The sequence below is a fragment of the Oratosquilla oratoria genome, chromosome 7 (assembly GCF_046742065.1).
Source record: "Oratosquilla oratoria isolate Oo_2021 chromosome 7, ASM4674206v1, whole genome shotgun sequence".
Classification (NCBI taxonomy): domain Eukaryota; kingdom Metazoa; phylum Arthropoda; class Malacostraca; order Stomatopoda; family Squillidae; genus Oratosquilla; species Oratosquilla oratoria.
Window position 1 is genome coordinate 61,188,375 of NC_134783.1, and position 23,383 is coordinate 61,211,757.

At 42.3% G+C, this 23,383-nt stretch overlaps 1 protein-coding gene across 2 annotated transcripts in view; it reads left to right on the forward strand.

The window, feature by feature from the left end:
• LOC143027181 (tRNA selenocysteine 1-associated protein 1-like) overlaps positions 1-22,371 on the forward strand; it is a 54,915-nt gene extending 32,544 nt beyond the window's left edge. For both annotated transcript variants that reach the window (XM_076188330.1, XM_076188331.1), the window contains 4 exons: positions 6,310-6,463; positions 7,675-7,840; positions 7,935-8,113; positions 21,682-22,371. In XM_076188330.1, the coding sequence (XP_076044445.1) occupies positions 6,310-6,463; positions 7,675-7,840; positions 7,935-8,113; positions 21,682-21,809 (627 nt within the window). In that variant the 3' untranslated portion in view covers positions 21,810-22,371. The remainder of the gene's footprint in view (positions 1-6,309; positions 6,464-7,674; positions 7,841-7,934; positions 8,114-21,681) is intronic.
• The last annotated feature ends 1,012 nt before the right edge of the window (positions 22,372-23,383 follow it).

Here is a 23,383-nt window from a genome sequence, read left to right on the forward strand (position 1 = left end):
TTACACTTTTTAATCCACCAAGGCATTTACTTGCTTCTCTCAATCTACATTCTACCTCCACCTCCACTCCACCTTTTCCTGCCACATTTGTACCCAAGTATCTAAAACTATCCACTTCCTCCAGTCACTCTCCCTTAATGCTCACTTCCAGTCTACCTCCACTTTCACCCCCTGTACATCTCATCACCTTACTTTTACCCACATTTATCTTTAGCTTTCTTCTATCACATACTCTCCCAAACTCTGTCACCAACTTCCTCAATCCCTCCTCCGATCCTGCCACAAGTGCAGTGTTGTCCGCAAACAACAGCTGGCTCACCTCCCACTTTTCTCCATTTTCTTTAACCATCTCCAATCCCTGACCCACTACCCTTGCATTTACCTCTCGCACTACCCCATCCATGTACAAGTTGAACAGCCAGGGTGACATAACGTATCCTTGATGAAGTCCCACCTTTACCTCAAACCACTCACTCTCTCCATTTCTAATCCTGACACAAGCTCTACTACTCTCATAAAAACTCTTGACAGCTCCTAGAAGCTTTCCTCCTATCCCGTAAATCCGCAAAACCTCCCACAGTGCCTTTCTGTCTACCCTATCATAAGCCTTTTCCAGATCCATAAAAGCCCAAAAAACATCCTTCCCCTTTCCTATAGCTTTCTCACATATGTCTTAACAAAAAATCTGATCTACACAACCTCTACCTGACCTAAATCCACACTGTTCCTCACCAATTACTCCCTCTGTTCCTCCCCTAATCCTCTCAATCAAGATCCTCCCATAAGCCTTCCCAACTACACTTAACAAGCTAATCCCTCTGAAACTACTACATTCGCACTTGTCCCCTTTTCCCTTGTAAAGAGGAACTATACAGGCACTCCTTCAGTCCTCCGGCACTCTACCCTCTCTCCAGCAAACATTAAATAACCTCACCAGCCAGTCCACCATCACTGTACCTCCTTTTTTTTTAGACATTCTGCATGGCATCCATCCAGACCAGGTGCCTTACCTGCTCTCATCATCTTAACAACTGCCTTCACTTCATCCTTCCTTATTTCTCCTCCATTTTCCTCACTCATCACAGTAATTTTCTTAGCATTTCCCACTGCAGCTATCTTTCCCTCCCTATCCTCCTTCACATTTAGCAACTCCCTAAAATATTCTGCCCATCTTCCCCATACTGCCTTCTCTTCCATTATTATCTCTCCATCTGCACCTTTTACCTTTTCTTCTCTACTTGATTTGCCTCCTCTTCTTTCCAAAACATCTTTTTATTACTTTCAAAATTTTCTGTCATACTCCTACCCCATTTCACATCTGCTCTCCTCTTTGCCTCCTTTACCTTTTGCTTTACTTCTCTTTTCTTTTCTTTGTACCTCTCATATGACTCCCTCGTCCTATTTTGTAACCAATCTGTGAAAGCTCGCTTCTTCTCTTCTACAACCTTCTTTGTTTCCTCATCCCACCATTCACTACCCTTTCTTCTATTTCCTCCTGTCCTTCTTGATCCACACACCATCTTTGCACACTTTGTGACTCCCTCCTAGAACCATCCCCATTTCTCTTCCACTCCTAGCTCTACTCTATCCTTCACTCCCTCCCACTCCTTCAGCTTCTTCTTGTACTCCATCCCCTTTTCCTTTTCATTTAAAGAGTTCACTCTAAGCACCTCCCTACCTTGTGTCCCTTTCCTCTTTCTCCATCTATCCTCCACTCTCAACTTACCTTCCACCAAAAAAAGATCTAATATTCCCCCAACCTCTCCCCTTCGCACATGTACATCCTTAACTCTTCCTATCATAATTCTATTTACCACTACATAATCCATTAACACTCTATCTACCACCCTTCCCTCCACCACCCTATCCCATGTGTACTTATGCTTGACTTTCTTCCAAAACACTGTATTTGCTATCATCAACTCTTTCTAGACACATTTCCACCATCAACTCTCCACTACCATTCTTTCCTGGAACTCCACATTTCCCAACCACTCCATCAATTGGATCATTTCCTACCCTGGCATTAAGGTCTCCCAGTACTATTACATTGACATTTCTCTCTAAATCCTCTATGCACTCATTTAAATCTACCCAAAAAGCCTCCCTTTCTTGTACACTCTTCTCACTGCCAGGCCCATATGCACTTACAAAAACCCACATCTCCTTCCCCAGTTTCACCTTCATCCACATTATCCTTGAGGAAACCTCCTTCCACTCCACTACACGTTTACCTATCTCTTCACTTACTAGTATAGCCACCCCTTCCCTCCCTCACCCTCTCTTCACTCCTGATAACCTCCCACTTACACTCCCAAATTTACACTCACCCTTCCCTTTCAACTTAGTTTCACTCAAAGCCAACACATCCATCTTTCTTCTCACAGACATACTACCTATCTTTTCCCTTTTACTCTCATCTGTACCACATCCACGCACATTAAAAGACCCAAACCTTAGGGTGCTGGTCCGAAAACTCCTAGACCCTCTTATGCCTTTACTTTTTCTTTTAGGAATTTCCTCTGTGGGGCTACAAGGAGAAGGATGCCTAGTCCCAATCCCCATCCCTTTCTTCTCGCCTCTTATGATCCAAGTGGAAATACTTGATGGCAGTATTCTTGTCCCCCACCATAGGGAAGGTAGGCAAAAAAGGAAATGAATATTCAGAGAAATTGTACAGGACAGTAACAAGGGGTTGGGGGACAGCATAACTGAGGGACAGTCGTAGTATAAAAGCGTCATCATTTCTCTATGAACAGAGTTTACCTCTATCACAGACAAAATGATGTGTGGCTCTGGTCCGTAGGGGCGCCCCCTATAGACCCTAAAGTATCAACTGCATGCCACTTTGCCACAATAACATGCAGCCAATACCCCACTTCTCAGACCATTGCTCTAATTTATCTAAATCTTCTTGAATATCTAATTGATATAAGTGATCACTTGCCAATCCGCATAGTTTTGTATCATTAGCAAATTTGGAGACAATAGATTTTAGTCTGTGGTCTATATCTTATATACTATGAATTGAAGTGGCCCAAGAAAGGAGCCTTGAGGGACTCCACTCATAAAAGATTTCCATCTAGAAGTTTTGCCTTTTAAAACAACTCTGTTTTCAATCATTCAACTAATTTCTAGTCCAAGTTAATAGGCTACAACTTATTCCATGTGAAGCTAATTTAGTAAGTAGCCTTTCGTGGGGGATGGTATTAAAAGCTTTGGCAAAGTCTAAATATATTAAATCTATATTGTTTCTTTTGTCATAATTCAAGATGACTGTGTTGTAGAATTTGAGTGAGTCATGCAAGAACATTTCCATCTGAATCCATGCTGGCTATCATTTATTAGAGAGTTACTTTTTAAATGATGTTTGATAGCATCTCTGATGATAGTTTCCATCATTTTTCCTATGATTGAAGTCAAGTTTACAGGCCTCTAGTTATTTGGTTTCTTTTTTGTGATTTTTTTTTTAATATGGGAGTAATGTTAGCTAGCTTCCATTCTTTTGGGACATCACTGGATATGATGGATTCCTTAAAAATAACTTCTAATGGAACAACAATCTCATTTTTAATTTCCTTTAGATTCTTGGATGCCAACCAACAGGCCCTGGTGTTTTATTAACTGAGTTTTTTCTATACACCTTTTAATTTTTTCTTTTGTTATATTTACCATAGTAAGTTCAACCTACACTTTTCACAGGTTTCAGTATGGAGTTCACTTTGAGGTGTTTAGTTTATGAATGCAGAGCTAAAACAGTTGTTTAAAATATCACCTCTGAGTCTACTCCATATCATCATTATTTATGTTGTGTTTGTGTTGGTGGAGCAGTTCTTTGTTTGCCAAGTTGTATTTTACGGGAAGAGAGCCATGCTCGAAATGACCCACTTTTCTATCTTTCAGCATCCAGTTTGATCTTAAATTCTTGTATAGTTTTTGCACTCACTGTTTCTTCATTCAGTTTATTCCAGATATGTGGGAAACTATTCTTTTTCAGATCTCTTCTGTAACTATTCTTTTTAAGTTTCTTTTTGTGGTCCTCTGGTTTTTCTTCTATCCCACTTTAATAAGTCATCTCTATCAAGGACTCCCATCCCTTTCATAATTCTGCAGGTCTCCTCTTTCTCCTCTTTGTTCCAGGGTTGGTAGTTTGAGTTTGTCCAATCTTTGCTCGTATGTAAATTTGGAGAGTGTTGGTGCCATCTTTGTCATTGCTCTTTGAATTCTTTCTAATTTCTTTATGTTCTTTTTAGTACTAGGTTCCATAATGTCATAGCATACTCCTATTTTGATCTTATCAATGTAACTAACATTTTCTTTATCATTTCTTCATCCATGTAATCAAAGGCCACTTCCATTGATCTTAATAAATTGAAAGTTGTAGGATGTGTAGCACTTGATTGATGTGTGCACATAGCTGTGTTTAGTGTAAGCAGGGCAAGTGTAGGGTCCTGGGTTGGTTTCTATGTTGCAGGCCAGTGGGAACAGAAGTGGGAGGGCAGGCACGAGCGTACTGACCCTGTGTGAACAGGGATTCAGGAGAGGGCAATTGTTGGAAATAATGTGCAAGTGTAAGTTTCACCACCCCTTGTCACCACTGTCACCACCACTGTCGGTCCTCGACCATTACACGTATATTTGACTTGTAATACCACTCGTCTCGAGGCCCCTTGCCTTTGTTACGTGAGTTTCACTAAATATTCAAGTTCCTCTTAAGCAGTAGGCCCAATGCCTTGTATTTCCTGTAGTCTCACTATTTTCTAGGACCCATGACTCGTTCTCTCGTCCTTTGGGTTAATAAAAGGGTGGTGAATTTTCTTTCTTCTTTCACTGTAATTTCACAGTCTTGTTACACTCAGGATCTCTTTCTCTCGTCTCCCTAGACCGTCTCACGAGATCCCGTATCCTACGCTAAGCTACCTTCGTCTGACGTCACTAATTTTTCTAATCCAATCTCCTATGACTTCTCAAATAAATGTCACTCCTTATGGGCGTGACTTTGAATTCATGCACCAATAGTTTTTTCCTCCTTCTCCACCTTGCACCAATTCGGAAAGCCATTGCAATGCCACTAGCAATATCGTTTACCTCAGCATTAGTCAAACAAAGCTAACCTGCGCTTACAAAGTTTTGATTACATCAGCTATTATTTTAAAAACGTTCACCGTTCTGCCGGCTAGTGTTTATCAACAGTGGGTGCCAAATCTGACTTGTTGAGTCAGCATTCTAATGCCCTAGTGTTTCCCTAGCTCATTTCCATTCGTACAACTACCGGCCTCTTACAGTAAGAAATGACTGGCCCATTCTGGAGACCAGATGCTGGGTCCTTGGGGAGGTGTGCATTGTCCATTTGTTGTTTCTTGGTAATTTTTTAGAGGTGTATCTACCTTTGGGAAGCTGCTTCTTCTTGCCATCCTCTAACCAAGTAGTACAGCCTCTTGCAGGCTGAACACTGCAGCAACGTATACATAACAAACTACAAAATAAAGCATCCAGAATAATTAAATTATACACCAAAACTACTTCAATAGAGTATTACCTCTCAGAAACCAAAATCCACCCATAGGATATTGTATGAAAGTGATAAGTACATAGTTCTATGCTGGAGCCACCAACCCTTATCCATCTCATTACATCACACAAACACAACCAGCTAAATGTAACAAAATAATCACACCAGCAACATACTTCTCAAACATAGACAACTTCCTGTAGCACACAGCTTGTTCACACAAACAAGTTCAGACCCAAATCTAAAATCAGCTCTTAAGGCAGACCACAAAACTCAATATTTGCCCCCTGCCCTCCACATCAGCCCCACTGAAAAAAGTCCTTAAAAGAAACCAGAATTACACTGACACATATGCACTCAGGACAGAACACCATCCAGCTGTAAGACAGTATCAGCACATTATAGGCTTGGCCACATAATGAAACAGCTATAGATGCAGTCATCACACAAAAAACATTGATCACATACTACACTGCCCCACACCTACTGTCCTTAGAAAACAATAGAATATTTCTTTCTTGAGTGATCTATAGCCCTGTCCAATGGCAATTGCCAAGTACCTGGAAGCTGTGTACCTCTTACAATTTTACTATCCCACCTTAAATCCCTTCTTTACCACCCCCATGACTCTTCACAAGTATAGTGTCCCCAAGGATAGAAACTGTTTCTCTGCAACAAAATACAAAAAATATTTGCACACTTGAAGTAAAATTGTACATAATTCATTGTGTATTCATGTATAATGTCATGTGGCCTTTGGTATTAGCTGGCTCTTACAATTCCTTTTCATGTTGCAGCCTATCCGGTTTAAACTAAATCACAGCAGTACACGAGGAAGTACCCAAGATAGAGAATACTCCCTCTGGGTTGGAGATCTTACACCTGATGTTGATGATTTTGCACTTTACAAGACATTTGGTACAAGATACAATACCATCAAAACTGCAAAGGGTAAGTCATAAGGAATTTTAAGCCACTATGGGGCTACGCCAGTCAGTGGAACTTGAGACAACAGTAATGTGTGTGTATTTACCTAGTTGTATTATATGGGAAGGGAACTATGCTCGTGGTGACCTGTCTTTGTATCTTTCAGCATCAAGTTTTTTCTTAAAATCATGAATAGTGTTTGCACACATTTTTCTTTAATTCATTCCGGGTATCCAGTACTCTATGTGGGAAACTTCTTTTTCAGATCTCTTCTATAGTTATCTATCTTGAGTTTCTTTTCGTGTCCTCTTGTTTTTCCATTGTCCCATTTTAATATAAATCATCCCTATCTAGGATTTCCATTCGTTTCATGATTCTATAGTCAGCAGATCTCCTCTTTCTCTTCATTATTCCAGAATTGGTAGTTCCAATATGGACTGTCTTTGTACCGGTGTGTTAATTTGGAAAGAGCTGGTGCCAACTTTGTTGTTGCTCATTGTATTCTTTCTAATTTCTTCATATTCTTTTTAGTACTGGGTGTCCAGTGTTGCTGCGTACTCCAGTTTGGGTCTTATTAGTGTATCTAATATTTTTTTAATAATTTCCTCATCCAAGTAGTCAACCGTCACTTTCATTGACCTTAATAGGTTGACGGTTTCTCCAACTATTTTACTGATATGTTTGTCCAGTGTCATGTCTTTGCCGATTATTACTCCAAGGCCTCTTTCCGAGTTCACTTTCTTGACTTCTTCACCAATTTTATAATTTTTTGCTTTTCTGTTTCTACTTTTTCCAAACTCCATTATACTACACTTCTTGAAATTGAAGTTCACTTCCCAGATCCATTTCCAGATTTTGTTTAGGTCTAACTGTAATGATTCACAATCCCCTGTTCTTACTTTCTTTAGTATTTTTGCGTCATCTGCAAAGAAATTCATATAACACTCCACTCCTTCATCCATGACATTTATATATATGGCAAACATGATTGGATCCAATACCGAACCTTGCGGGAAACTGCTTATCAGTTCTTCCCAATTCGAGTATTTGTCTCTAATTACTACCCTCATTTTTCTCCCAGTCAGGAAGTCTTCCATCCATTCCAATAATTTTCCTTTGATGCCACCTGTTGATTCTAATTTTCTTATTAGTTTTTTGTGTGGTACTTTATCAAATGCTTTTTGTAGTTGACATTGGTGTTGCTGAGCATAATTCTATTTTGTTCTTATTGCCAGTGATTTATGACCAACAAGGACAAAGTAAAGGCTTTGCATTTGTGCGCTTTAGCTCTGAGGATGAGTATAAGGATGCCCTGACTCACATGAATGGTTACAAGGGTCTTGGTCAGCGACCCCTGAAGGTCAGCTATGCTGTTCCCAAGAAGAGTCACTACACTACCATGTAAGGACTATTCAGTTTTCTTTTACATAATGTATGTAGATATTTTTATCACTCCTTCAGATCTTTATTTCTATAATTAAATTTTCTTTTTAAGGAATCATATGGGTGGTGGTGACTATAATCAGTACTATGAACAGTACTGGAACAATTATGCTGCATGGCAGAACTATGGTTCATATTATGATCCATACTCTGGGTCATATGGAGGCTATGGTTGTGTTGCAGGAGTTGAAGAAGAGAAAGAGAACAACAAGGAAGAGTTTGAACCAGTTGGTGAGTTTATGTTCTAAGAATTAATCTGATTTTCAAGTTAGAGCAGTACATACATACATATACCAAGGCTTTTTCCCCCTTCCAAGGGAGGTAGCCAAAAAGGGAAAGGCATAAAAACACTCCCACCCATTTCATCCCTAAATACACTCCACACCCCTCCCACCCTTCCTCTCATCTGAGCACCTCCTGGATGACGGGTCATCCCTGCACCCTGCCCACCGCCCTGGGTCAGAAGCAGTGTCGCAGGACACAGCACATCCACAGCAAGGCCGCTTCATTTAATCGGCGACCCCCCCTCTCCGTCCCCCCTTGCATATAAGGAGAGGACGGGGAGAAATCCCTTCGGGCTGCGTCAAAACTCACTCACACACACACACTACCCCACCCCCCACCCCCCTGCCCATTTCTCCCCATGCAGTCACAACATCATCCACATACAACCATTCTCCACTCACCTCTGTCTTCCGTCCTCTCCCTTCCTTCCTCAACAGACATTCCCCTCTTCCCCAAAGCCCCCTTCACCCCATCCATCCACCTCATCCTAGGACGTCCCCTCATGTTCACTCCCTCCACATCTGCCTTCCATACCTCTTTTACTAGTCTTTCTTCTCTCATTCTTTCCATGTGTCCAAACCATCCTAATATTCTTTCATCAACCCTCTCTCCCAAATCCTTTTTCACCCCTGTTCTCCTCCTCACCTCCTCATTTCTCACTCTATCTAGCCTAGTAACCCCCACCATACTTCTCAGACACCTCATCTCAAACACATTCAAACTCCTTCTCTCTTCTTCTCTTTTGTTCCACGTTTCTGCCCCATACAGCACAGTTAGAGCAGTAAAATTTTTAATTGCAGAATTTAAACCTGCTGAAATATTTTCTCAAATGTTCAGTTTTCCTGGCAATACAATGGATGCCAAACAATAGGTATTTGCCAGTAGTACTCGGTTACATCCATCTCATTCTTGATCACCCCCTCATGTTCCCTCCTACCTCTGCCGTCCACACCTCTTTTACTAATCTTTCTTCACTCATTCTTTCCATGTGTCCAAACCATCCCAGTACTCTTTCAACAACCCTATCTCCCAACTCCCTTTCCACCCACGTTTTCCTGCTCACCTCGTTTCTCACTCTGTCTATGGTATGATAGCCGAGCGGGTGATATAGGCCGACAAAAACACTGGCGTGTGTTGGCTCTACTTTTATTATGTGAGCTACTTATGTGTTTTCGGAGTTCGACTACGGGAAGAATGGAATGTGGCAAGATGGGACAGGCTGTACTTACACTGAGTAGTAACCTTACTCATGGAGATGGCACGCGTCGTGACTGTCTTCGTCGCCTCCTAGACCTGGAATGACCTCTCTCCCGAGCGGGTCGGGTCGGATGCTAGTCGGCTTCCTGCTATGCGCTGTCCAATCACCCCTTATACCCACAGTCACGTGACCTCGTATGGGGCGGAGTTAACCCGGAACAAAGGCGCGTCTCTGGGAAGCTGGTGGCTCGGGCACGGCCAAGCCAAGCCAAGCCAAGCTAGGCCTTTGTTTACGATACGCGCTAAAACCAAACTTGCCACATCCCTCCCCCCACCAACAAAAAGTCAGCGACTACCGAAAACGAAAAAAAAAAAAAATTACTCCGGTGTGAGGGAAAAATCGATGCGTACGTGTCTGAAGGTAACACACCAAGGTGAGCCCCCTCAAACAACAATCACATCGATGAAAAAACCCTCCACGGCAAAAACTAGCCAACAAATATAATTGAATACAGAAGAAAAAAATAGAAAAAAAAAGAAGTCACAGGGGCTCCTGCCCTCGTGCAGCAGAGGGTTGTCTTCCGCTTGACGCTGGAACTGTGGCACGTCCCCCGTCATTCCGATGTGCTTGGGCGCAGGCGTGTGTTCCCTCTGCCGACGTGTTGTGGAGCCCCGCGCCGGCACTCCAACTGCCATGATGCCACAGGGCATTTCGCTGCTGGCTGCAAGCTTGTCCTTTGCAGATCTGTAAAGATTAGCAGCGGCAGGAACTTTGCACAGGATAGGGGGGGGGGGTTATGAGTGGATCACACTCACAATGAATATGTATAGAATACATTATTATCACAAAAATTTCCAACATTAGGAGAATAATGCTATGAAGAACATAAGAAAGAAAAATGTTACCTGGTCGCTGCCAATGAAGGTAGGTTTGGGAGAAAAAAAGTCTCTACCACTGATGGTAAGTTTGAATTCCTTCTCACGTGTGGTGAACGTGCTTCTAGCGTTTGTGTTTTCGCACATGGAGAGGTTACTTAGCTTGTGTAGAATGAATTCCTTCTCACGTGTGGTGAATGCGCTTCTAGCGTTTGTGTTTTCGCACACGGAGAGGTTACTTAGCTTGTGTAGAATGAATTCCTTCAAATGTGTGGTGAACGCGCTTCTAGCGTTTGTGTTTTTGCACACAGAGAGGCTACTTAGCTTGTGTAGAATCGTTACTAATGAGGAAGGCAATCACTATCCTCTAGTAGTTCTGGGAGTTGCTTTTCATGTGTGGGGAACGCTCTCCTTACGTTCTTATTCTTGCACACAGAGAGGTTGCCCTCCTGCTGTATCCTGTCTGTGTGAACACAGAACTCATGTCCTGACTGCAGATGTTTGATGCAATAGATTACATCACTAACCTGTTTGATCAACCTATAGGGGCCTTGGAACAATGGCTGGAGCTTCTTTGTCACCCTTGCTTAGGTTTGGCGGTGACGTATACCCTGTCACCAAGGGCGAGCTGCTTTATCCTTGCCCTTGGCTGTTTTGTGTGCCTCCCAATTGTTGCAGCCTCGATGAACTTTTGGCACCTGTCGAAACATGAGTTTGCTAAAGCCATTGTTTTGGCTGCTAAATTATCCGTATTATACCATGGGGCACTGGGCCTGATGAACTCAGTTATAGGGAGGACGGGGTCTCTGTGGAACAAGAAGAAATGCGGGGAATCTTGCAGGACTCTATGATATGCAGAATTGTAGGCTAAGACCGCTAAAGGGAGCATCTGATCCCAGCCTGTTTGATTGTCCTGGACTAGGGACCGTAACATTTTTATAATGGTCCCATATACCCTCTCAACGATCCCGTTGCTCGAGGGATGATATGGAGTTATCTTATGATGGCTGATGTTCGCCATTGCCATTACCTCTTTGAATGTCTCGTTCATGAATTCTCCTCCGCCGTCTGAGATCACCTGCCTCGGAGCGCCATGGATGGCCAGGACGTGGTTCAGGAAAGCTCAGGCTACAGTCCGCGCTTCTTTGGAATTCACCTCTTCCATACGGTGCCGCCTACGTAGGCGGCATGAGGAGCAAGTGGATATGCGAGGCTGCCATATCGGCGTCTTGATTATATTTATTGTAGTTATCCCTTCGTAATTGACATACTCTCTAAACTGGCTTCATCACATTTTCTATGGTTATCAAAACTTACGGGTGAAAGAGAGAACGATCGATATAAGCGGTGACTATTTTTTATGATGCGAGTATTATGACGCAACATTGTACATCTGGCAGCTAATGCTGCCCGCAAGATTTTGGCCCGGAGTGAAGTGGTTAATGGGCATGGCAACCAAGAAGCGGGTTAGTACATCGACTATTGTCAGGATGTACTTCGCACCATTTAGGGTGGTGGTTAACGGGCCAATGAGATCAACATGCACTCTCTTAAATGGAGTTTTTATGTCGGGAAACTGTCTAAGTGGAGCTGGGAGGTCATAGAAAGGTTTGCAAGTAATGCAGATTTTGCATTTTTTTTTTTTATATATATATATATATATATATATATATATATATATATATATATATAAAATCCTTCCTATCCAACATTTTCGGCCAAAACGGAAATTTTTGTAGCCGTTCCAGAGTAACTTGGACTCCGCCATGGCCCGCCATATGAAGGCAATGTGCAATACATAAGGCTGCTGCCTTTGTTCCTTCAGGGCATACCAGGCGAAGTTCCTCGAACTGGTACGCATTTCTACGTGCATGATATAGGAGTCCGTCGGGGAGGAATCGAAACTCCCTGATCGGCACTCTTAGGCACGGAATCTTTGCAAAGTTAGGAATAAACTTCCTGTAGTATCCCGGTAATCCCAGAAATGAAAACAGCTCTTTCTGATGCGCTGGCCGGGGAAAAGTTTTGATGGCTCGGACTTTATCTGGCTGAGGCTTTATCCTGTCCTGGGGTATAACATGACCTAGGTAAGTGACCTCCTTCTGGAAGAAATGACATTTCTCCAGCCTCAATGAGAGGTTTGCCTCCTGCAACCTCCGAAGGACATCCTCAAGATTCTTGAGGTGGTCGACCCAAGATGTTCCCAGAACAATTGTATCGTCCATGTACACCATCGCACTAACCCCTAACAGCCCCGTTAGCACCTGATTCATCACCCTTTGAAAACAGGATGGAGCATCTTTTAACCCAAAGGGAAGAGACGTAAACTCGTAATGCCCTTCCGGCGTCAAGAATGCCGTTTTCTCACAGCTGCTCTCCATCAGCAGGATTTGGAGATACCCTTGCTTAAGATCTAGCAGTGAGAATATGATGCTGGAGCCGAGACTTCGCAGCATCGAGTCAATATGGGGAAGAGGGAACCTATCATCAACTACGTGTCGATTTAGAGCACGAAAGTCAAGACAAAGACGAAGGGTTTTATCCTTCTTAACAACTGGAACGACAGGAGCATTGTAAGGAGAACGAGATGGGTGAATGATCCCCTTACAGAGCATATCACCAATGAGTTCTCTTATCTCTCCTCTGTACTCAGGAATGGGATAAGATTTGCTGTAGACCGGCGGTCAAATGATCCGAAGCTCGTGTAAGAGGTGAGGCGTCACGGTAAGTGGATCCCCTGGTAAGGCAAAATTATCGCCATATTTGACCACCAAGGAGGCCAGAGCTATACTTTCCTTGCTATGCTTATTAGGGAAAAATTTCCCTACTTCAAATCGTAACTTATCACCACAAGAGCTATCCACTACGTTAGACACCTGCACCGTTCCCACCGAGATGTTAGTTCCACCATCTACTAGCGCAATCTCCCCTAATAGAGTAAGTTCTCCAACCACTTGGTCTTTGCGGATCTCATGGGTATCAGGGCCCAAATTCAGGAATGAATCTTTGCACCATGCCTTTCCATCTTCCATCCTGAGCAGCGCTACTACTCCCTGGCCGAGCAGGCTGGCGCCCTCGGCGTATGGGCGTGCTGTAAACAGCACCGAGAAAGCCTGACCTGCGAGAGCGAGCTTGTCTGCCCTCTCGAGTACTAAACCTATGGTTCCGCCTGAGAAACCTGGTACCCAATAAGCCTCAATGGTCTTAACCAGGAACGTGGCTGTTTCACTTACCCCCTTATAACTGTGGCGCTCCTCGCACACGGCGATGAGCGGTGGTGAATGCTGGGTCGTCCCTGCAAGGATTACTGGAACACCCTTGCCCTCAACTTTGAATGTTAATGGACGGAATGTCAAAGTCACCTTGTGCGCAGCGAGGAAATCAAACCCGAAGATGAGCTTAGAAGGAAGACCCTCAGCAGGGATTATGAAGAAAGAATGTTGGAACGGAAACCCTGCGAGATCAAACCTAACAGTGACTTTGCCAAGATTGGGCATCTCTGAACCGTTGGCCACTATGATTCTAGTGGTACCAACCTGGGAGCCTTCCATGTTAACAGGCAAAATGCTCTTATGAATAAGAGACACCGCCACTCCTGTGTCTAGGAGAGCACAAATGGACCGAGTAGCGTGGGGCTCTAACAAAGTAACTGCTACCATAGCCAAACTGCCACCAGCGCCATGGGAGCTGGCCAAATCGATGTGAACAATTTCCACGCTCAACTCCCCTGCGCTGGCCATTTTTTGACGAGCCACTCTCCGCGAAACCCATCTGGGCCTCCTGACTGACACTAATATCAGCCTTCCAAATCCGTCCTGAGAGGAGAAATCCCTTCGGGCTGCGTCAAATTTTGCTCACACATACTACCTCACCCCCCATCCCCCCGCCCATTCCACCTCATGCAATCACAATATCATCCATATAAAACCATTCTCCATTCACCCCTGTCTTCTGTCCTCTCCCGTCCTTCCTCAACAGACATTCCCCTCTTCCCCAAAGCCCCCTTCACCCCATCCATCCACCTCATCCTAGGATGTCCCCTCATGTTCACTCCCTCCACATCTGCCTTCCATACCTCTTTTACTAGTCTTTCTTCACTCATTCTTTCCATGTGTCAAAACCATCCTAATATTCTTTCATCAACCCTATCTCCCAGCTCCTTTTCCACCCCTGTTCTCCTCCTCACCTCCTCATTTCTCACTCTATCTAGCCTAGTAACCCCCATCATACTTCTCAGACACCTCATCTCAAACACATTCAAACTCCTTCTCTCTTCTTATCTTATGTTCCATGTTTCTGCCCCATACAGTGCTGTTGGCACAATCACTCCTTCATACAGTCTCCTCTTCGCATCCATTCCTAAATGTCTATTCCTCATTACACTCTTTAATCCACCAAGGCATTTACTCGCTTCTCTCAATCTACATTCTACCTCCAACTTCACTCCACCTTTTCCTGCCACATTTGCACCTAAGTATCTAAAACTATCCACTTCCTCCAGTCGCTCTCCCTTAATGCTCACTTCCAGTCTACTGCCACTTTCACCCCTTGTACATCTCATCACCTTACTTTTACCCACATTTATCTTTAGCTTTCTTCTATCACATACTCTCCCAAACTACGTCACCAACCTCCTCAATCCCTCCTCCGATACTGCCACAAGCGCAGTGTCGTCCACAAACAACAGCTGGCTCAACCCCCACTTTTCTCCATTTTCTTTAACCATCTCCAATCCCTGACCCACCACCCTTGCATTTACCTCTCGCACCACCCCATCCATGTATAAGTTGAACAGCCAGGGCGACATAATGCATCCCTGACGAAGTCCCACCTTTACCTCGAACCACTCACTCTCTCCATTTCCAATCTTGACACAAGCTCTACTACTCTCATAAAAACTCTTGACAGCTCCCAGAAGCTTTCCTCCTATCCCGTATATCTGCATAACCTCCCACAGTGCCTTTCTGTCTACCCTATCATAAGCCTTTTCCAGATCCATAAAAGCAAAATTTGACGCAGCCCGAAGGGATTTCTCCCCGTCCTCTCCTTTTATGCAATGGGGGGACGGAGAGGGGGGGGGGTCGCCTTGCTGTGGATGTGCTGTGTCTTGCGACACTGCTTCTGACCCAGGGCAGTGGACAAGGTGCAGGGATGACCCATCATCCAAGAGGTGCTCAGATAAGAGGGAGGGTGGAGAGGTGTGGAGTGTATTCAGGGATGGAATGGGTGAAAATTATTTTATGCCTTTCCCTTGTAAGGGGGAAAAAGCCTTGGTATATGTATGTATGATTTCTGGAATGAATTAAATCACTATCTGAAAATAGAGAATCCTGACATTATGGGAATTGTGGAGACAAAACTGAAAGGTCCTCTATCAACAAGTATGGTGGGACAATGCCTATACAACCACTGGGCAAAAATAGAACAGATAAACAGGGAGAAGTCATGGTATTAACCATAAAGGGTTTAAATGTGACAAAGATAAATGAAGGCAAATATAATGTGCAATTAATTATGATTAAAGTTGTAAATAAAAATATGAGAAGTAAAAAATTTGTAGTAGTATATGTGCCACCAAAAACACAGGCCTGGTCTGATAATGATCATTCTAAATTACTGGAAGACACAATGAATGTTCCAAATGAGTTACTGAAAGAGGGCGGTACAATAGTAACTATGGGTGACTTTAACGCAAAGGAAATAATCTGGGAAGAAATGATAGTAAAAGGGGGAGAAGAACTTTGGAGCAACATTCTACTGGATTTGACCATTGAATATACCTTAACACAATGAGTTAAGGAAAATACTAGATATAGAAACAACGAGGAACCGTCGAAACTAGATTTAATATGCACTTCTGAACCTGATATCGTGAACAAAATGGAGTATAAAACACCAATTGGGAAGTGACCACATACTAATAGTTTGAACTAAAAGAAAAAAATGACATGAGAAGGAATGAAAAACAGAGAAGGTTAATGTACAACAAAACGGATTTTGTAAAACTTAGACAATTTTTCCAAAATGCAAACTGGGATCAATTTTCCAAAGGGGAAACAAAGATGGAAGACAAATGGAACATTTAAAGAGAAGTACAAGGAAGGAATTGATAAATATGTGCCAAAGAAGAAGCAAAAAGAGACTTATATAAAGTGTTGGTATAACAGAAGGTGCAGTGAGGCTAAAGAGAAGAGACAAAGCCTGTAAAAAATGTTGTAAAAAAAAAAAAAAAACCGTCCAAATGGCAAACATATATAAAACTTAGGAACGAATATTTGAATATACACAGGAAAGAAAAAAGAAACTATGAAAAAGATATTATAGACAAATGTAAGGATCAACCAAAACTCTTTCACAGATATGTAAATGATAGATTAAAATGCAAACAAGAAATTGTAAATCTGGATGACAGAGATAAAGAATATATAGATGGCATAGAAATGGCTGAAGTCATGATCAAACATTTCAGGTCTGTTTTTACAATTGAGACCTCACAAATTTGGGAAGATGGACAACGAGAAAGACCCCAGAAAGAAATAAGAGACCAAATAAAAAACCTAGATGTTAGGAAATCATATGGATCGGATGGAATTGCAAGAGTGTATAGATGAACTCACTGACAAATAATACAAGATAATAGATTTCTCACTCAAAGAAGGAAAGGTACCACAAGATTGGAAAGATGCAAACATTGTACCAATATGTAAAGGAGGAAACAAAGAAGCTCCTACAAACTTCAGACCAGTATCCCTTACAAGCACAGTAGCAAAAATATGTGAAAAGGTTATCGGAAACAAATGGATCAAACACTTGGAAGAGAATAAGATATTAAACCCTAGAAAAATTGGCTTTAGAAGTGGAAGATCATGTACCACAAACTTAATATGTTTTTACTCAAGATTAATTGAGATAATACAAGAAAGAGATGGCTGGGCAGATTGCACCTTCTTGGACTTGCAGAAGGCTTTTGACAAAGTACCACATAAAAAGCTAATAAGAAAAATTGAAATAATAGGAATACAAGGTAAGCTACTGGAATGGATGAAAGATTTCTTAACTGGGAGAAAAATGAGACTGGTACTTAGAGACAAAAGCTTGAACTGGGAAGATATGACAAGTGGCGTCCCACAGGGCTCTGTATTGGCTCCTTTAATGTTTGCCATATAATTGATATGGGTGAGGGAGTGAAGTGTTACATGAACCCCTTTGGTGATGATGCCAAATTACTTAGTAAGAACAGAAGAAGACTGCAGATCGCTACAAGAAGACTTAGACAAAATATGGGAATGGAGTCAGAGGTGTGAAGTGAACTTTAACATTAAGAAATGTAGTATAATGGAATTTGGAAAAAGCAAAAATAGAATATTGGGTCAATATAAAATTGGTACCAAGGAATTAAAAAAAGTCGACTCAGAAAGGAACCTGGGAGTGATTATCTCAAGTGACTTGACACCTGATAAACATGTCAATAAACTAGTAGGAGAGACTTTTAACTTTGAAGGTCAATGAAAGTGGCCTTCGACTACATGGATGAAGAAATGGTAAAGAAAATAGTAATTACATTGATAAGACCTAAATTGGAGTATGCTGCCACACAGTGGGCACCTGGTACAAAAGGAAATTAGAAAGAATTCAAAGAACAGTGACAAAAATAGTACCTACACTCTCAAATTTGGCATATGAACAAAGATTGGAGAAATTACATCTATCAACACTGGAACAGATAAGAGAAAGAGGTGATTTGCTAACTACAGAATTATGAAAGGGATGGAAGTTCTTGATAGAGACAACTTATAAAAATGGGACAGAAGAGAAACAAGAGGACACGAGAAGAAGCTAAAGAAGGACAGTTACAGAAGTGATTTGAAAAAGAATAGCTACCCACACAGAGTGATGTCTGGAACAATCTAAATGGGGAAACAGTGAGTGCCAAAACTATATAAGATTTTAAGAACAAACTGGATGTGGAGAGATACAAAAACAGGTCACTACAAGCATGGCTCTCATCCTGTAAAATACAATTAGGTAAATACAAACAAACTCCTCTCTTCCTCTCTTATGTTCCATGTTTCTGTCCCATACAGTGCTGCCAGCACAATCACTCCATACAATCTCCTCTTAGCATCCATTCCCAAATGTGTATTTCTCATTACACTTTCTAATCCCCCAAGGCATTTACTTGCTTTTCTCAATCTACATTCTATTTCTACGTCCACTCCTCCCTTTCCCTCCACATAGGCACCCAAGTATCTAAAACTATTTACTTCCTTTAGTCACTCTCCCTTAATACTCACAGCCTGCTGTCACATTCTCTCTTGTACATCTCATCACCTTGCTTTTACCCACATCTATCTTCATCATCCACAGTGAGGCTACTTCACTTAATAGGTGATCCCCCCTCTCCATCCCCTATGCAGAAAAAGAAGAAGATGAAAAGAGATCCCTTCATGCTCCGTCAAAATATTATTCACACATAAACACTCCCTACTCTGTCCATCCCCTACCCTCTTCCTTGCATCACAGTATTATCAATGCATAGCCATTCTCCACTCACCCCTATCTCCTGCCTTCTCCCTTCACTGCTCAACAGATTTCCCTCTCTTGTTCAGTGTTCATTTCACCCCATCCATCTCATCTTCTGTCATCCACTCAAGTTCACTTCATCCACCTCTGTCTTCCACACCTCTTTTACTAATCTTTCTTCACTCATAATTACCATGTGTCTGTCTATCCCAATACTCTTTCATCAGCTCTAACTCCCATCTCTTTTTTCCACTTCCACTCTCCTTGTCTCATTTCTCTCTCACTTTGTAACCCTTACCATACTTCAGACATTTCATCTCAAACACATTTAAGCTTTTCCTTTGCCTCTCAAGTTCTAAGTCTCTGCTCTATACAGTGCCATCTGCACAATCGCCCATTCATACATTCTTTTCTTTGCATCTCTTCCCAAAATGGCTATTTCTCATGACACTTTTAATCCCCCAATGCATTTGCTTCTCATGGTTACAATTTATCTTCACCTCCACTTACTTTTCTGCCATATGTGACCCCAAATACCTAAAGTTATCCAATTCCTCCAGCCTCTCTCCTTTAAGAATTGCTTCCCACCCACTGCCATTCTCTCCCCTTGTACTTTACTTTTACCCACACATACATACATACATACATATACCAAGGCTTTTTCCCCCTTCCAAGGGAGGTAGCCAAAAAGGGAAAGGCATAAAAACACTCCCACCCATTTCATCCCTAAATACACTCCACACCCCTCCCACCCCTCCTCTCATCTGAGCACCTCCTGGATGACGGGTCATCCCTGCACCCTGCCCACCGCCCTGGGTCAGAAGCAGTGTCGCAAGACACAGTACATCCACAGCAAGGCCGCTTCATTTAATCGGCGACCCCCCCTCTCCGTCCCCCTTTGCATATAAGGAGAGGACGGGGAGAAATCCCTTCGGGCTGCGTCAAAATTCACTCACACATACTACCCCACCCCCCACCCCCCTGCCCATTCCTCCTCATGCAGTCACAACATCATCCATATACAACCATTCTCCACTCACCTCTGTCTTCCGTCCTCTCCCTTCCTTCCTCAACAGACATTCCCCTCTTCCCCAAAGCCCCCTTCACCCCATCCATCCACCTCATCCTAGGACGTCCCCTCATGTTCACTCCCTCCACATCTGCCTTCCATACCTCTTTTACTAGTCTTTCTTCACTCATTCTTTCCATGTGTCCAAACCATCCTAATATTCTTTCATCAACCCTATCTCCCAAATCCTTTTTCACCCTGTTCTCCTCCTCACCTCCTCATTTCTCACTCTATCTAGCCTAGTAACCCCCACCATACTTCTCAGACACCTCATCTCAAACACATTCAAACTCCTTCTCTCTTCTTCTCTTATGTTCCACGTTTCTGCCCCATACAGTGCTGTTGGCACACTTCATACAGTCTCCTCTTCGCATCCATTCCCAAATGTCTATTCCTCATTACACTCTTTAAACCACCAAGGCATTTACTCGCTTCTCTCAATCTACATTCTACCTCCACCTTCACTCCACCTTTTCCTGCTACACTTGCACCCAAGTATCTAAAACTATCCACTTCCTCCAGTCGCTCTCCCTTAATGTTCACTTCCAGTCTACTGCCACTTTCACCCCTTGTACATCTCATCACCTTACTTTTACCCACATTTATCTTTAGCTTTCTTCTATCACATACTCTACCCACACATACCTTCAACTTTCTCCTATGGCATACCTTTCCAAACTCTGTCACTGTTTCTACCTCCCTTTATCCCCCCTCTGACCCTGCCACAAGCAGTGTTGTCAGCAAACAACAACTGGCTCACCTTTCCTACATTTTCTTTAACCATCTCTAGTCCCCTGACCATTAACCCCTTCCATACGGTGCCGCACACGTAGGCGTCATGAGGAGCAAGTGGATTCGCGACGCTGCCATATCGGCGTCTTGATTATATTTATTGTAGTCGCCCCTGTGTTTTTACATTCTCCCAAATGCGCCCTGAATCCCATTCTCTGTGGTTTTCAAAATTCGCGGGTGAAAGAGAGAACGATCGATATAAGCGGTGACTATATTTTATGATGCGAATATTATTACGACACGTCATACGGCTGGCATTGGCTGCTGCCCGCGAGATTTAAGTCCCGTACTGAAGTGGTTAACCTCACATTCACCTCTTGCACCACCTCATCCATGTACACAGTGAACAACCATGGCAACATGACACATCCCTAATGCAGCCCCACCTTTACCTCAAACCACTCTCTCTCCATTTTCAATTTTAACACAAACTACTAATCTCATAAAAACTCTTGACTGCCCTTAACAGCTTTCTCTCAGTCTCATATATCTGCAAAGCCTCCCACAGTGCCTTTCAGTCTACCTTGTCATAAACCTTTTCTAAATCCATAAAGTAAAAAAAAAAAAAACCTTGCCTTTTGCTAAAATTTTCTCACATATCTGCCTTACCACAAAAATCTGATCCACACAGCCCCTACCTTTCCTAAACCCACACTTTTCCTCACCAAATATTCCCCCTGTTCCTCTCCTAATCCTGTCAAATAAAACCCTCCCATAAGCCTTCCCAGCTACACTCAATAAACTGATCCCTCTGAAACTACTACATTCACATTTGTCCCCATTTCTTTTGTAAAGTGGAACTATACAGGCACTCCTCCATTCTTCTGACATTTTACCCTCCCTTAGACACATTGAACAACCTCACTAGTCAGTCCATTATTACTGTACCTCCCTTCTTCAGACACTCCTTACACCCATCTAACTCAGGTGCCTTACCTGCTGTCATTATTTAAAAAAACATTTGCACCTCATCTTTTTTCTCCATTTACCTCTCCCATCACCAAATTAGAAGGTGAAGTTTGAATATATAAATTAGTATCTTTTCCTTCAATTGCAGAGTGGAATACACCAATCAATGTTGATCAAGCCAACAAAGACTATCTTCGACGTAGTGAAGAATTCTGGTCAGCCATGGAACGATCTAGGTGGGATTTTTGGGATGACTTAAAGCAAGTTGCTGAATAAAGAGAATTCATTATGTTTTTTTTCCTGCTGTCCTTTCCTGTATGTGCCAGCATCAGTCTGGAAAAAAAATGTAAGCTAGATTATCTGATGGGGAAGTTTTTGGTCTTCCAGTTAGAAGGCTTGTTTAAGTTGCAGCATCAAGTTTGAAGAGTTCATAAGTCAAAAGTATGACTGTTTTGTTCATGTTTTGGTAAACCTGGTTTCTAACCTGTATTAGAAATTGCATTAGATATTATTATTACCCCCCACCCCATCCTGAGATGTGCTGGTACTTGTATTATTTAGTAAGGGACCTGACAGGCACTTTGATCTATTGTTGTGAAGTACTCATTTTTCACAATCTAATTTCATACTCTACATCACTAAATTACAGTAGAATATTGTGATAGTAACTATATAGATATGTGAAAATCGATGCTTATTATTTGTGTATTGAAAATAAGGATCATTTGTAAAATTATTTTGTGTATTTTTTCCTTGTTCCTTATGTACATAAAAGGGAACATAGATTATAACCATGAAACATGTCTGAAGCTTTCCTCTGATAAAAATATTGATGGCATTAGTTTTTAATTATACATACAGGTTTTAATTATAATTATACGTAATACACTTGTACAATCAATCACTTCATGTTTGCCTCACTTTAGATTTCAGTCTTTAGACTGTTGAAGAGACCAATGATGGGTACCTGTATTTGGTGGTCCTGTGATATAAACAATAAAACATTGCATTTTCAAAAATTGTCTCCATCAGGAGGAGCTGACACTTGGTCTGTGAAATAGCCCCTATCAACTTCAGCTATATTTCTTACATTTTTTCACACAGGAGTAGACAACCATTGACTGTTCCCCATTCCCTACCACTTAAAGCTATTGACAGAAACGTTCCAACACTGTACAACACAATCAATAGTCCAAAGTCTCTTCCCAAAATCTGTAGGAGAGCCCAAAGACCATCACCAGCCACTTAAGGGCTGTTTTTTTTTCATCTAGTGAAGCTCTAAGCCTTTGACTTTGTCTTCCTCCCTGGGAAAAGGGGACAAGTGTGAATGTAGTAGTTTCAGAGGGATTAGCTTGTTAAGTGTAGTTGGGAAGGCTTAAGGGAGGATCTTGATTGAGAGGATTAGGAGAGGGAGTAATTGGTGAGGAACAGTGTGGATTTAGGATGGGTAGAGGTTGTGTAGATCAGAATTTTGTGGTAAGACAGATATGTGAGAAAGCTATAGGAAAGGGGAAGGATGTTTTTTGGGCCTTTATGGACATGGAAAAGGCTTATGACAGGGTAGACAGAAAGGCACTGTGGGAGTTTTTGTGGATATACGGGATAGGAGGAAAGCTTCTAGGAGCTGTCAAGAGTTTTTATGAGAGTAGTAGAGCTTGTGTCAGGATTAGAAATGGAGAGAGTGAGTGGTTCGAGGTAAAGGTAGGACTTCATCAAGGATGTGTTATGTCGCCCTGGCTGTTAAACTTATACATTGTTGGGGTAGTGTGAGAGGTAAATGCAAGGGAAGTGGGTCAGGGATTGGAGATGGTTAAAGAAAATGGAGAAAAGTGGGAGGTGAGCCAGCTGTT